Source organism: Gopherus flavomarginatus, chromosome 1 (genome assembly GCF_025201925.1).
Source record: "Gopherus flavomarginatus isolate rGopFla2 chromosome 1, rGopFla2.mat.asm, whole genome shotgun sequence".
Taxonomy (NCBI): Eukaryota; Metazoa; Chordata; order Testudines; family Testudinidae; genus Gopherus; species Gopherus flavomarginatus.
Window position 1 is genome coordinate 328,350,600 of NC_066617.1, and position 15,345 is coordinate 328,365,944.

At 37.6% G+C, this 15,345-nt stretch overlaps 1 protein-coding gene across 3 annotated transcripts in view; it reads right to left on the bottom strand.

The window, feature by feature from the left end:
* The window catches only part of CDK8 (cyclin dependent kinase 8), a 174,290-nt gene that overhangs the window by 99,984 nt on the left and 58,961 nt on the right, over positions 1-15,345 (bottom strand). For all 3 annotated transcript variants that reach the window (XR_007772205.1, XM_050937266.1, XM_050937265.1), the window contains exon 2: positions 6,899-6,974. Coding sequence is in view for 2 of the 3 variants with exons in the window: in XM_050937266.1 (XP_050793223.1) it covers positions 6,899-6,974 (76 nt within the window). In the remaining variant the exon portion in view is untranslated. The remainder of the gene's footprint in view (positions 1-6,898; positions 6,975-15,345) is intronic.

Consider the following 15,345-nt stretch of genomic DNA (forward strand, 5'->3'; position numbering starts at 1 on the left):
ACTCTGCCTCATTTTCATGACAATATTCTCAACAATGTACCAGGGTAGATGTTTAACAGTTGAAAAAAAAATATGCTGTTATAGCATTGGCATCTAATAATCATGCCAACTACAATGAATTTCAAGCCTGGAGGTGAACCATGCAAGCAGTATAAATTTGCTGCCAAAGTTTTTAAGAAAGGAGAACTACTGAATTGGTGGAAATCACAGGCTAAGCCCCTACAGCCAGCATTTGCTGAAGGCGCACTAAATAGCTTTTGGCAGCAGTAGCCTTTTCTGCAGGTTCCAAGAAAATATATTCTTAATTTGGATTAGTTCATTCCAAATTAAAGATGCCAAATGGGAGTTGAAAGTAAAGCTTATTTTCCTCTTCCAATCTATGAATAAAAACAACGTGGGAGAAGATGAGACCTCAAAACCTGAAGGATTTTGTGACCAGAAGGTATCAGTTAAAATTCAAAACTACAGATAATACTTCCTTTGTTTAATGTCAGTTTTAAATTGAAACTCTCTTTTGATCAACTTTTTTCTTTATGCATCTAGCACATTCAACTTAGTTTTATTTAACGAATACAATTTTTTTAAATGCTGTTGCACATTTAATTGAATTCCAAATTCCATCCAAATCACAAGTTAAAAAACAAACAAAAAAAAACCACCAAGAAATGTGTCAGTCATCATTGTCTAACATGAAAAACTAAAAATTAAGAATCTGAATAAAAGGTATGTTCAATTATAAAACTGCTTAAATACGTGTGTATAGATATACTGTATCCTCCTGGTTAGCAAAACGAAATACCAAATTTAGAGTAGAGGCTATATTTAGTTGCTAAGCGACATTTTAATGGTTACACCAAACAATGGGAATGAACCTCTCTTTAGGAAAATAAGTATAAATGCAAAACAATTAACATAGATGACTTAAATCAAGGTTTCCTGCTTACTGATTTAAATAATGAATTAAACCAGTGATTAAATCACTGGTTTAAATCATTCTATCCTATCCAAGAGCCAAACCCCAAAAGAAAAGGAACTGCACCAAAAAATACAACCACCCCCAAACACTAGTTGTAATATACAAATAGAGCACCCAGATTCAAAACAAGCTTTCCCCAAACATTTTCGCCCATCCACCTTAGTCCTGAGCAGACATAAAACCACCATGCCAATTCACAGAAGACCCCATTTCACTACAAAGCTAAACTGCACAGAAACTTTCCTGATAGCAGAATATTCCTCAGCGACCAAAGCAAAAATGTTGACAGTTGAAACACTTACTGACCATTATACTTCAATGGGTAGGTTTGCATCTCCTGTAGCAAGGTGGTACTTCAATGACTCTGAATTTCATCTATGGAGCATTCCTAATCTGATCTTATGCTAAAACGTGGATAGACTGTGCATATTTAGACAACAAGGATTTTCCACAGCCTAGTACCCACCCACAGCAAACCGTGGTGGTTATAGTGCATATAAAATTCCAAAAGGAATTAGGCTGTGTTACATTAATAAAGCGCCATTTACTACTGAAGTGCTGGACATATATTACAAAGTAGGTACAAGGTCAAGAGACGATCTAATGACAAAGCTAATTGATAAAGTAAAAAATCAAAAATGTTAGGCAACAAAATGAATAAATCGAATGACAATGCACTAAAACAGACTGCAAGAGTTGGGGGAGGAACTGTCTTCCTATGTTTTTTGGACAGTGTTTAGCATAGTGGTGCAATGATCCTTTAACTCATTGCACCAGCTGGCTCCAAGCTAATAAAGTCAATGTAAAATAGGTTTGTTTAGGTTTTTTTTAACCCATTGATAGGACTCATACAAAGAGGCAGCTCTAGGAATTTTGCCGCCCCAAGCACGGCAAGCAGGCTGCCTTCCGTGGCTTACCTGCAGAGGGTCCGCCGAAGTCGTGGGACCAGCGGACCCTCCGAAGGCAAGCCGCCGAGGGCAGCCTGCCTGCCGCCCTCATGGCACCGGCAGAGCACCCTCCGCGGCTTGCCGCCCCAAGCACACACTTGGCATGCTGGAGCCTGGAGCCGCCCCTGCTTATAAACAAAACCTTCCCTAAACTGAAACATACACAATCCAATGCACTTTTAAAGAGGGATTAACTGAAGGGCAGGTACTAGCCCTCTATTTCCTCCGTAAAGTTCCTTTATTCCTCAAGTACTCAGAAGTGTCACCCGATATAGTTTCCTGCAGTACCCCAACTAAAAAGGAAGGAAGGATTTTCTTGCATTTAAGTTACAGGACTGGGGGTCAGGAGTTTTGGGTTGACTTCCTGTGTAACTTAGACAAGACACTCCACTTCTTTGTACCTCAGTTTTCCCATCTGAAATTTACCTGTGTCATAGGGCTGAGAAAAGGTTCAGTTTTTTCATGTCCGTTACATACTTTGAAGCCTCAGAGGTAAAATTCTATATAAATGCAAAAATATTAGAAACTGATATTTCAGTGCATTAAATCTTACTGTAAGCGAACCATGGTTTCTTCATGCTTCTTCTCTAGCTCTATCATTAAGTAAATTCAACAGGAAAAAAAATAAGAAAGAGCAAGGCAGTGTACATTACTGGATAATTATACAGAACAATGTTCAACTAAAGGCTCAATACAGTACAACATTCAGCCAAAATTATGTAAGAGGTAGGCTTCACAAATGTTTATCATGTTAGAGAAGGGGGGGGGGGTCAGGGGGAGGAGTGAAAGAGACAGTGAAAGGTAAAGAGGAGAATGTTTCAATAGTATCTCTTACTAGGGTAAGTATTTCAATTAACATGATATGTAAAATTGAATTCTGTTATAAGTACTGAAACTATTCTACCAAAATAAATGGGGAAGTTGGTTTGATCAAAATATAGACTTGTTCAGTCAAGGTACTCAAGCTGAAGAAGAATTATAATACAATATAAGAATGCTCACATGCAAGCCTGAAAAACAAATGGACTTGAGTGCACACCCAGCAAGTGACAGCCTACAGCTCCAGACCCCACCTCACTTCTTAGCTCTTTCCTGTATCCAGGGCACAATAGCAGTTTTTTTCTTCAGGCAGTCCCTATCAATCCTGTCTTTAGCTCAGATATCTGGATATAATAGGTGCTAGAAAAAGAGAGTCCTAAGAGTACTGAAAATAAGTTACTGAGATACATCTCTTTGGAAGCTTGAAACTGGAATTTAATCTGTCATATACACACACACAGGTGTTATTGCAGAGTTGTCAAAACAGAGATGCTTGCCTCACAAATAATGAAGATTTACTTTAAAATTATTCTTTCCAGGTGAAGAGCTACCCAGATGGATGAAATAAAGGAGTTTCACTTGCTGAGGAAACTATGTTTTGAAATGGAAATTCATTACACATGCAAGTCAAGCCTTCCTACTTCTTCTGACAACTCCAGCACTGAAATGCATATAATGAAACATTATACTCTAGAAGATCTCTTTTTAAATTAACAAGACTGGCATTTATTAATTTGGCCTTGAAAAAATTCATTACATGATTATATCAAAGAGTTGTATTAATTAGATGTACAGATGGAAGTTTATTTACAATATAACATTGCTGTTAAGTATAAAGCTGCTGGCATCTTTTTTCCTTGTACACACACACACACACACACACACACACACACGATACAAACAATGTAAATAGATAAGATGGAGGGGAGCCATAGATCCCACCCTGGCCCAGTACATCTTACAGGGCTTCTTTCATTCTGTCTCTCCACTCCAATGTGAAATATCAGGCATTTTTTTATTACTATTACTTTTAAAACAATTTTAAAAATGCAGTTTTCAGGACAATCTATAACATTTCAAAAAATACTATAATAAAAGAGCATTCAGTTGCAAGGTCAAGAACTCAAAAGTTAAGAAGTGCCAGAATTAAGGCCCGAATTCAGTGGCCTTGTGCGCATGTATCAGCAGAGTCTTTAACTATATGGTCACATACTATTTTTCCCTCTCAGGAACCCAGACCCAAATCAATGCACGCAATGGTTGACGTTCAGGGGATAAATAAGGGTTGCGTATTGAAGGAGACTTGTCTACAGGACCCCCGTCTCACTTGCTGCAAGTGATGGATGGAATGTAGTGAATGAGGCAGTGGATTGCAGGAAAGAACGGTCTCACACTTAAGGCAGCTGATTGCTACCCTGGAGAATTGGATTCTCTGGACATTTTTTTAAAAAGGTAATTTTAAGGAAATTTCCTTTTTTTTTTTAATTGAAAAACAGAAGTTCCATACTGTGGAACCATACCTCCTCAGCTTGGATCATAAGAAGAGTTAGAATTAACCAGTTTTATATCCACAGCTGGATAATTTAACAAATATCAGTGCATGAAACTTAACAGGATGCCCCAATATAGCATTTGGGAGGGCGGAGGGATGGGACGAAGAGTCTGAGAAAGCAGCAGGGACTGTTCTTCCTGTGTGTTAAGACAATACCTAGCATATGGTAGGCACTGCTAACAGTAATCAACTAATTCACTTGATTTAAACGGAGTTACTGGAAGCCCCAGCTGGCTGTTATTCTCTATGTGACCCAATCCCTGGAAGAAGGATGAGACACTTCGCCTGTAGGTTTCACAGCTATTTGCTGACATCAAAGGAATACAGCAATTGATGACTTTGAGGTTCAATTCCAAGCTCTATAAGGAAGGAGCATAGACCTTTCTTCCCTTCTACTCACTGCCTGTCTCCCTCGGCCCTACCCACCTAGCTCTGTTACCTACCCCTTCTGTTCCTCCTGACCCTTTGACTCCTACAATCCATTCCCCTCCCACCCCTTTCCCTGATCCCTCTGCATCCCACTACTGTGCTTTCTCCTTAGTTCCTGGATCCAGTCAGAAAGAGCACTGTGAGCATCTCCCCACTCTCAGTTCCAAACAGCTGGCACTATAGAGGCCCCTGGTGTCTAAGAGCAATTCCAGGAAAAGTCCTGTTCAGTCCCTGCAGTCCTGGGATGGAGCGTGTTCAAAACTAGTATCTTTGGAGAATTTGGTAGTCAAACAAGTCTCTATTGTGCAAACTGACATTTTCAGAGATTCAAAACTTGGCCAAATTTAGATGACTTTTCATGGGCACAGCAAAAGGCACATTTGTATCACAAAGGTGACTCCCTCTACCAAATGTGAAGACCCTGCTCCAAATCAGGGAGACACTATAGCTTCTTGGTGCAACTATTATGAGCATTGTTTAACATTGGCAAAAAAGAGTTATCTTCGCCGAATCTTTCTTTAAAAAACCTGAACTGTTTTAGCTGAAACTTTCCAAAACAACTTCAGCCTGAGGCAGATACCTAGTATGGGAAACTTCATCCCAAATGGCTAGAGTTTGGCAAAGTTACAAGCAACTGAGAACGGGGTCTTATAACAGGAAGTATCAAGAAACCTTAAACAATAGCAGCATTCTAAGTATGTACAGAATGTTATTTCATAAAATGTTGAGTCTCTCACCAAAACTCTTTAATGAACCTTCACAGTCTCACACAGTTCTATGTCACACTATCATATCCACAACAAGTTAATAAAACAAAACAAATAAAAATACACCTAGGATTTTCCACTTTTAAGAAAAGGTCAAGTTTTCCAGAAGTGACTGGAGATTTCTTTGAGAGGAAGGAGACCTTCAGTGTTTGAGTTCCTAACTTGAGGTACAGTAGAGTGGACTGATTTTTGGGAAGTGCTATTGAGCACTTATTCTCTAAAGTCTGTATCCTTTAAGATGTCTTAGGCTAGGCATCCAAAAATCACTAGTCATGTCTCAAAGTCTTGGTTTAGGTCTTTATTACCAATGAAATAGATAATATAAAAGATTAGAATTGTATTTTAAAGTAATAAAATTATTGAAATTTAAAGCATCGCTCACCTCTCTCATATCAACTTTTCATTAAAAAAAATCTAAGCATTAATTTCAGGAAGATGTTTCTATCAGAACTGTCAATTATCTGCATCCACAAACACAATGATTCTGCACCACTAGGAAATCATTTGGGAACAAAATAAGAATTCAAAAGGATCCACACAAATATGATCCTGAACAAACATATATTTAAAGATTCATGAGTTTGTATTTTATGAAATGACAACTCATTTAACCAAAGAAAAACCATGTTTATTTAAGATTAGTGAATCACCAAATTCTTGGCATTTAAATAATAAGGGTCTTAATATCATCAAGTGGATCTTGTGCACTGGCAAATCTAAAAAAATAATAATGTTCTATATGAATAATAGAATATTTACAGGATGCACACATTCTGTCTTACACTGAAGTTTTATATTAACTATTTGCATTAAAATGTATTGCTATGATTTTGTTCTTTTAATATTAGACCAGAACAAAACAAAAATCACAGAACAGAGATAATATCCAAACACAATATTACATGTGATATCTGCTAACTGAAGATATTGGAAATTTGTTTTGAGCTCTCCCCTTGCAATCAGATATGGCTATATTACTTTTAAGGGTACAAGTCTTTGAATGGGAAAGGAAATTAATTGTGAACTAAAATTAAACCATTATACCCACACTTACTGTAATAAACAGTAATGACAAATATAACAGAGTTCAGACAGTCACTATTTCAATAAAGAGAAAATCACACATTTATTTCCAGTATCAATCAATATGCATTCAGAGGTACAGATAGTTATGATTTATGCTTAAATATGCAATAATACAATTTAATTTAGGAATTGCACCATTCTTCAGCAAAAAAATTAAACTCATATAAGGGAATTAAGTTTACTTTAAACCTCAAATTTAAGATTTTCTTCTGTATTTAGAAAGGTAGATTCATTTTGAAACTAAAACATTAAATTAAGATGCATTCACAAAAAATACGTTATTAAAATCCTACTGATAATAAAAAAAGAGACTGTTACTTACTGCTATTTCTCTGCATGCAGACATAGAAATTCCAGTACCTTCTATTTGTTTTAAAGCATAATCTTTATCATCTTTCCTGTGAAAGAAGAAAAGAAGTTTTTAAAACACTATGTGCATTCAGAGCAAACTTATGCACTACTCAGATAACAGCTTCCAATCAATACTAGTTCTGTAAATCATGTAATTTTGATCCTTTCGTAGTTTTTAATGCCCTGCTTGCTACCTTAGAAATAAGAACTAAGCTATATTAACTACCAGCACCTGGAATGATAACCTCAAATACAAATAGTCAGTATATTAGAAAACATTTTTCGGTCCTATTCAATACAATGACTTCAAGAATACATAATGTTACATTTATCGCATATGAGAAGTTAGTCTTTCATTGAAGAAATCTGCGTTATAAACAATTTGTTAGATGATAAAATTACAAGTACATCATCTTACATAGAAATAAAATGTATTACTCTGGAACACTCAAAGTACAGATTTTGAACAATCATGCATACTTGTATATCCCAAAAGGTACATTAAGTTCATTAAAACTTACATGTAAGGAAACTTATCTTCCCTTTCCTCCAAACCTCAAAAACTAAAATTTCATACTAAAAACCTGTTCCTAACAATCAAATCCTTGAAGCAGTTTAAAATCCAGCGGTAACTTCAGCATTTTGTTCAGACCTGCAAACTGAAGATTCTTCTAGTTCACCATTAATAAATGTGAAATACCGGAGAAGGGGGGCAGGCAAGCTATTTATTTTATTTTTACATTTGGTGTTGAAGCCTATTAGCAGCTGCAGCTACAAGAAGGAATGGGGGAAAAGGGCTACCTGTCCTGGACCTCTGGGAAGCCAGGTCTTCAAGCCACGCACATACCACCAGGGTCTTTCCTGTCCCAGGAGCACTATGAGGTGGAACCCAGGACACTAAGTAAAACAGTGTTTCCAATCTGTCTGCACGCGCTTCATAAGGGTTTGTAACAGGCTAGAGAATTATTCTCTGAAGATTCTGTCTACCCAAAGTATGCTCCACCTGCACCCAGCTAATAAGCATGTTCCAATCCAGAGCTGAGTTGGACTTTTTGTTCCACCACTCCTTCCAACAGCCAGGGCCACTATGGCCTTGGGAACTGGAACTGACAACAGACAGACTGTCTCTCCTGTGCTATCAATGCTCCCAAGTAATACAGAGAAGGTAAGAGTAACTGACTTGTTCAAAAAAGACAATGACAAAGGCGGGCTGGGGTAGATAGCAGCAAGCTAAGGCAGGAGAGAGGATGAGGAAGGCAGCAGAGGAGAACAGGCTAAAGAGGGACAGCTAGGGGATAAAGGCAAAAGTAGGACATGCTGAAGGAAGGAAAAACACCACTACAGAACTCTCTCCTCTCAAACCTGGAATAGAATCCAGGATTCATGACTCTCAACATCCCTCAGTTATTTGCAGCAGTTGTGAAGCCTTAATTTGCCCCTTTGTTGATAAATATTATGATAGTCTTTAATTAAACTAGCTTATACTGTTGTTTCCACAGGACCCGTAACCTCATTCAGTGCATAAGAGGACAATAATCAAGCAATTAGTCAAGACTGCAGAGCGAGCGATAGTTACTTCTATACAGCAGAACCTCAGAATTACAAACACCTCGGGAAAGGAGGTTGTTCGTAACATTGAATAAAACATTATGATTTTTCTTTCAAAGTTTAGAGCTGAATATTGACTTAATACAGGTTTGAAACTTTACTATGCAGAAGAAAAAAAGACTGCTTTCCCCTTATTCTTTTTTAGTAGTTTCCATTTATCACAGTACTGTACTGCATTAGCTTTTTTTTTTTTTTTCTCTCGTCTCTGCTGCTGTCTGATTACGTACTTCCGGTTCCAAATGAGGACTGTGGTCAGCTTGTCATAACTCTGGTGTTCTTAACTCTGAGGTCCTACTGTATTACAAAAGTTGGAAAGTATGTACTGAATGAGGCAAAGGACTGCAGGAAGAAAAAGGATGGTCTGGTGGTTATGACAGTCAAATCCACACCGGACAACCAGATTCTATCCCTGCCTCTTCAACAGAATCTATTGGTGGTCCTGCGCAAGTCACCGACTCCAAACTTTTCACAGGTGGTCACAGTATGTTCCTCATTTTCTGCATGCCCTGAGACACCTGGGGCCTGATCTGCAGAAGTACTCAGCACTCACAATTGCAAATAAAGTCACTAGAGCTATGTTCTGAACATATAAAGTGCTACACAAATGCTAAATATTCTGAAATAACAAAGCCCAAGGCATCTCAAGTGGGTCTCTTAAAATTAGTGGACAATTTTGGTCTTTAATATTCCTGTGCTTCAGTTCCCTGTAAAATGGGGGGAAATGCTGTCATCTTATTTCATAGAGATGCTGCAAAGAAAAAAAGTTGTTTGTGAAACACTCAGATACCTTAGTATAGTGACTGTGGCAGACATGTTGTTGCTATACAATGATTTTATGAAACTATTAAAACTAAGAAAAATAAAACTGATAAAACTACTATAAAACTCTGTACAACTACCATTTTTAGAAGTGCATCAGAAACAATGACAGAGTTCCAATCTGGACCGTGCAGCAATGAGAAGGAACTGGAGATGCGGTCAGTCTGCCCTGCCTTTTATCACCTCAGACAGACGCATGAAGCGAACCAGGGCACCTGAGCAAACCAATGGACGCTACTTTCAAATTCTCCAACTCCAGACGCATACGTAAGCCTCAGTGGACTACAACAGGGACCATTACCCAAAGTAGTATTGGTTTACTTTCATGGGAACTAATGGGAAAACAAGCAGAAAGACAACACCATAGCTCTAGAAAAGCAGCCTCTCAATAAACACGAGTTATTACAAGCAAACTGCCAGGCTGTTAATGAAAACATTACTCCACACTCCATCCAAAGTTTTATAGCTGTTTGGCCAAGGCTGGGAGCCAAGAGGTCAAAGATCAGAGGGGTAGTCTGGATCTGTAAAAGCAGCTAAGAGTCCTGTGGCACCTTATAGACTAATAGACGTTTTGGAGCATGAGCTTTCGTGGGTGAATACCCACTTCGTCGGATGCATCCGACCTCACCCACGAAAGCTCGTGCTCCATAACATCTGTTAGTCTATAAGGTGCCACAGGACTCTTAGCTGCTTTTAAGAGGTCAAAGGAACACTAAATGGTTAAACAGACTTTCTGAAAGGGGGAAGGGAGAACTGTCAGTGAACTGTTGTCTGGGGAAACAGACTGACATGGACAGAGACAGGTTCTGTGCAAGAGTCTGAACAGTTGGGGACTTCCCAAGCTTGCAGAGGATGTTAAGCCTTGGGGAAGGCAAGCATGTGCACAGACTGTTTATTATTTTTATTTTAGTTCTGAAATGCTTTGGTTCTAAACAATATTTTGCTTTCAAAGGATGTCTGGTCATTGGATGCCACTGTGCATAGTTCCAGGGGAGCAGAACTGCAGGTATTAAATTTAAGTCAGGCCTGATGAGGTAATCTCAGTTAGTACCTAGGGACTGCATCCCAAAGCCCAGTCTGAGTGGGCAGGGCTGCCCAGAGGATTCAGGGAGCCTGGAGCAAAGCAAATTTGGGGGCCCCTTCCATTAAAAAAAAAAAGTTGCAATACTATAAAATACTATATTCTCATGGTGGCCCCTGTGGGGCCCGGGGCAAATGGCCCTTGCCCCGCCCCCCACCCCCGGGTGGCCCTGTGAGTGGGAGATTCACCTGATTCCACTCAGAGGGAGCTTGAGGCATCAGAGTCAGAGCACTCAAAGACTGGATGAGGAGTTAGAGGCACAGTTAGCCCAGTGACTGTTATACTGCCACGGAAAAGATCATAAGAAAATACTGTATTGAGTGCAGGATTTGACTGGTGTGCAATAAACATGTCCTGGGGCCACACATTGAATTAAGAAAAAGCAATACTGAATAGCTATCCACTCTGAGCACTGTGCATCCCATTCACTGAATGAGACAAGAGTTCTAAAATAGTATATGATCATGTAATTAAAGACTACCATAACGCATATGCACAAGGGGTCTTACGATTACATGAGCAATCTTAATCCACATATTACACAATTTGAGAGCCTAACTTTGCAAATGTAATTTTCTTGTAATGTAGCTTTTTGTGTGTGTCTAAATACAAGAACAAATCATAATGGTCATCTCTCACTGTCACCATGTGTTACAATACATTTCCTCAAATTTTGATACATTTTTCTAAGTACCTGTATCAAGAGAGATTCATAAAAAGGAGTTTACCTCTATCTTCCAGTGTGATAACACTTGTTCTATAATCCCTCTCTTTCTCCTCCCCTCTTTTTTTTTTTTTTTTTTTGGACTGCCTTCCTTGCTGTGCAAAGTCTAATTTAGATTGTAAATTTCAAATGCAGGTCCCTAGAGAAGGAAATTAGGGACAATGGTGAAAAATTACCAATCTTGAGTTAAAGAAAAGCACCCAACAATGTTTTATTCAGGGTAAGTTTTTATTACAATGTGTGAACCTTGCTGAAATATGGGCCAAAGTACCTTATATATTGGCTTGCTCAGGGCCTGGGCTATCTGACACAAAGTAAGGCACAACCTTTAAAATAAGAGGAAAGGTGGCCACCCTTTAATGGGCAGGAAAAAGCAGAGAAACAGTATTTTTAGAAATTGAGCTATATAAAAGATAAACAGTCAAAAGTCATCTGAAATCAGTTTATAACTCACTTTTACAGCCAAGTATAAGCAGAAGCAGTACAAGTGACTGCTTGTCAACCCAAACCCTGGGTTCTTGGCAGGCTCATAAATGTTGTCAACTACATTTCCCCCTTGCAGCAGTGGGGCTCTGAGGTAGGTCAACTCTGCACAGTCTCTCTCTCAATCTCTCTCTCTCTCTCAGTCTCTCACACACACACACACACACACACACACACACACACACAGGCAAGAAAGGGAAGGCAACTCTTTGGCACACCAATCCTTCATCCACTAGCAGAACTATCAAAGAAGGTAATTTGTGACCTAATTTTCTTTTACTCTTATCAATAGCTTTGTAATCCACAAATCACAAAAATAACCTTGACTTCTTTAATATTTCATAGATTTGCATTTTCAACACAAGTGTAAGAAATGTCCTCGCTGGTGATGGGCAGTTGATAGACTCTGATGGAAATAACGGAAGTTCACTTACCATGTTGGTCTTGGGAGTACTACTACAGTTATAATGGTATGAAGTAAATAAGCTAGCACATTTGGGGCAAAAACATTTTTAAAAAATTCCTTTTCACTTGCTATGAAACTACTACTAATGAATATTACCATATAGAGCGAGTAAGTCTACTTGCAAAACCACTGTAACTGAATACTAAACTCTAATTTTATTGTCTTTACATCTTGATTCCGTAAGTAAAAAAACCATCAAGCAACAGTGACAGATTTTAGATGGACAATGCTGCACAAATATTAGCTATGTTTTGAAAACTATTTCATAAAATTAATGAGAACTTTAGCACAGCATTAAATGGAACAGATTATTCAGTCTATCCACAGAAGTTAAAAAAGGAGCTGGAATAGATCCCTGAATAAAAAGTTAAAAGCCTGGTAATTTAAAGGCATATTTGAAACCTAGAAATGTTTGTAAAGCAGTAGTAATAAGCTTTCCTTCTCTAAAACTGTAAGGTTAACAATTTAATAACCATCATTTGGTTATCAACCATACTTTTTTTTTTTTTTGCAGACCTTCCCCATTTCATATCTTTGATACTTAATGTAAACAACTCTACCATCAAGATCTCAATGTTAGTTAACACTGGTCCACTACACACCCAAAGGTCTCATCTGGAATACTGTGTGTGTATTACTGATTATCTGTCTAAAAAAAGATTTTAGGATTTGCAGGGGTTCAGAGAATGGAATGGCAACAAAAATTATAATGGAAAGCACTCATATGAAGAGAGAAAAGATTGGGATTGTTTACCTTAGGAAGGTGGTGAATACAGAAGGGATAGGATACAAGCATGTAAAATAATGACTGGTTGAGAGCAGGTAGATCAACAGCTTCCATTATTCCTATCTCAACACAAAAAAGAAACATTCAATGAAATTAAAATGTGAAATTCAAAACTGCTGAAAAATAAGTTCACACGGCACGTAAGAAACCAAATAGGGTCTTGAAATCAAAAATGCCAGGCAAACTTAAGTACAGGCAGTGCTACCATGTCCACCCATATAAAGACCTAAGTAATGACAGTGCTAGTAGAGATTGTAGATGAAACAAAAAATTTAGTGACTGGTGAACTAGTTAAAGAAATATCTTACAGTATTGACAGAATATCCATTTTTCTCTCTTTTAATGTAATTTTGTATTGTGTATTATATTATTGTGTAAATATTTTACCACAGGCATAAGAGCATGAGCTATATTTCTAAAGAATGTTACCAAAATAGTTGCCAAAACACAGGGAAAAAAAAAAAGAAAAAAAAAGTGATTTCAAATGTTCCAAAAACACACATATTGCTAACTGTTACGTAGGTTAAGAGATCCATTAAAGTTACTATTCACTTACTTAAAAGCATACAGAGCTGAAAGTTGTACATGTAGGTAATCTACAAAACTCTGATTCTTACCAGTCCCCAAGGTTTTTTCCTACACTCATATGTAGGGATGATTCTGCCTTGTCACATGGTGCTGAGCACCCCCCAACTTCTATTGTAGTCAATAGGAATTGAGTACTAAGCACCTCTAGGAATTGCTTAGAACTTTGTAGGATCTCACCTTTTGTACATTAGGTTCCTTGTGAATGGACTGGTCTTCTGTATGTATGTACAATGCCCAGCACATGAGTCCCCAATCCTGACTGGGACCTGGGACACTATATTACTATGTGGCCTTTATTTAAATTATTTTGATTATCAATGTCAAATTAAGTAAAGTCAAAAAATAGCAAGAGACAAAATATTGTGCTGAAGCTTTAAAAGCATCGATGTCATGTGTGGTTATTCCAACTAAAACATATATTAAGATACAATAAAAAGTTCTCTTGGAATTTAAATTAAATTTGTCACATTTTAAGGACAGCTTTTTAAAACAGAGCCATGTTTTCAACTACATATCTGATAGAAGAATACTCTTCTGTCTTAAACCCATCAAAGGGACTTCATTCTCATTTCCCTCTGAAGTGTCTGCACTATAGCAACTCTAATGAACTGTTTAAATATCTAATGTGCTCACTCCCCTAAAGAACAGAGAAATCTTGATAATTAAATGATAAATATTCCAATACACTCACTCTAATAACTATAGTGTGTATATATGTATATATACACACACACCCCTATATAACTAGAGAGAGAGTGTTAAGTTCTACTCAAGTACACCAACAACATCAACAGTATTAGAATGAAAACATCCTAAAGAACAGATACAATTATTAATGACAAAGTAATTTAGTCTCAGCACTAGTAATTTAAAATTCTCATCTAGCTTCCTTCTAAGCTACTGTAAAACTTGGATTTTACTCATCCAATTAGAAATGAATCTCTGCTATAAGCTATTTTATCTTTGCATGATTAACTCAGACTAGTGCAGTACACCAAGCGCTCCAAAAACTGTATAATCAATAGCAGTTTAGTTATTAACAATGAAATATTAAAACACCAAGTACTTAGGAGTAAATTAGTAATTATGAGGTATTTCAATTTTCAGATACCCTGGGAAACTAGATAAGGGAAAAACAATTAATAATTATGGTTTCCCCTCAACACTGAAAAGCACAAAACTTTGAATAATGAAATCGGAAACAAATATTTTGTTTATTTTTATTATATTTTATTTACAGGTATTATCACAATACATCCAAGTTCTAAAGATCAAATCTTCAATACAATGATGAAGAAATTAATACAGAATTAAACTACAGCATTCCTACTGGTACTCCCCAGAGTAATGTATTGAAATAAAGCACATACAAAGTACAAATGATGGGGGAGGGGGAGGTGTCAGAGAAAGTGGCTGCAGATTTGAAAAGAAAAGAAGATTTCTGTAAATCATAAATAGGAAAAAACTTACAGTCAATTTTTGGTACTTCTATTTTGTACTAATCACAGACCAGGGCCAATATCCTCATTATGCTTAAAAGTAACCAAAACAGGCTAGTTAGGCTTTTCAAAGTCTTAGCCTCGCTCACCATATGTGTAGACCAGGCACCTAAAGCGGACACCAGCACTCCCTGAAGAGCCTGAGGAGTCATGCTCAGAGAAACCCTTCCTGGCATGAACAACAACCCTATAAGACGACTTCCCTGGAGTGGAACTCTGATCCTATAAACTCTATTCTATTCTCTATAGGTTCTTCTGTCATGCTTATCACTGTAGTATCTGAGCACATTCCAGTAGTGCATTAAGCAATATGACTAGGGTAATAATGTCAAGTGCTGTTCTCTCATCCTCTCCCCAGGGGGA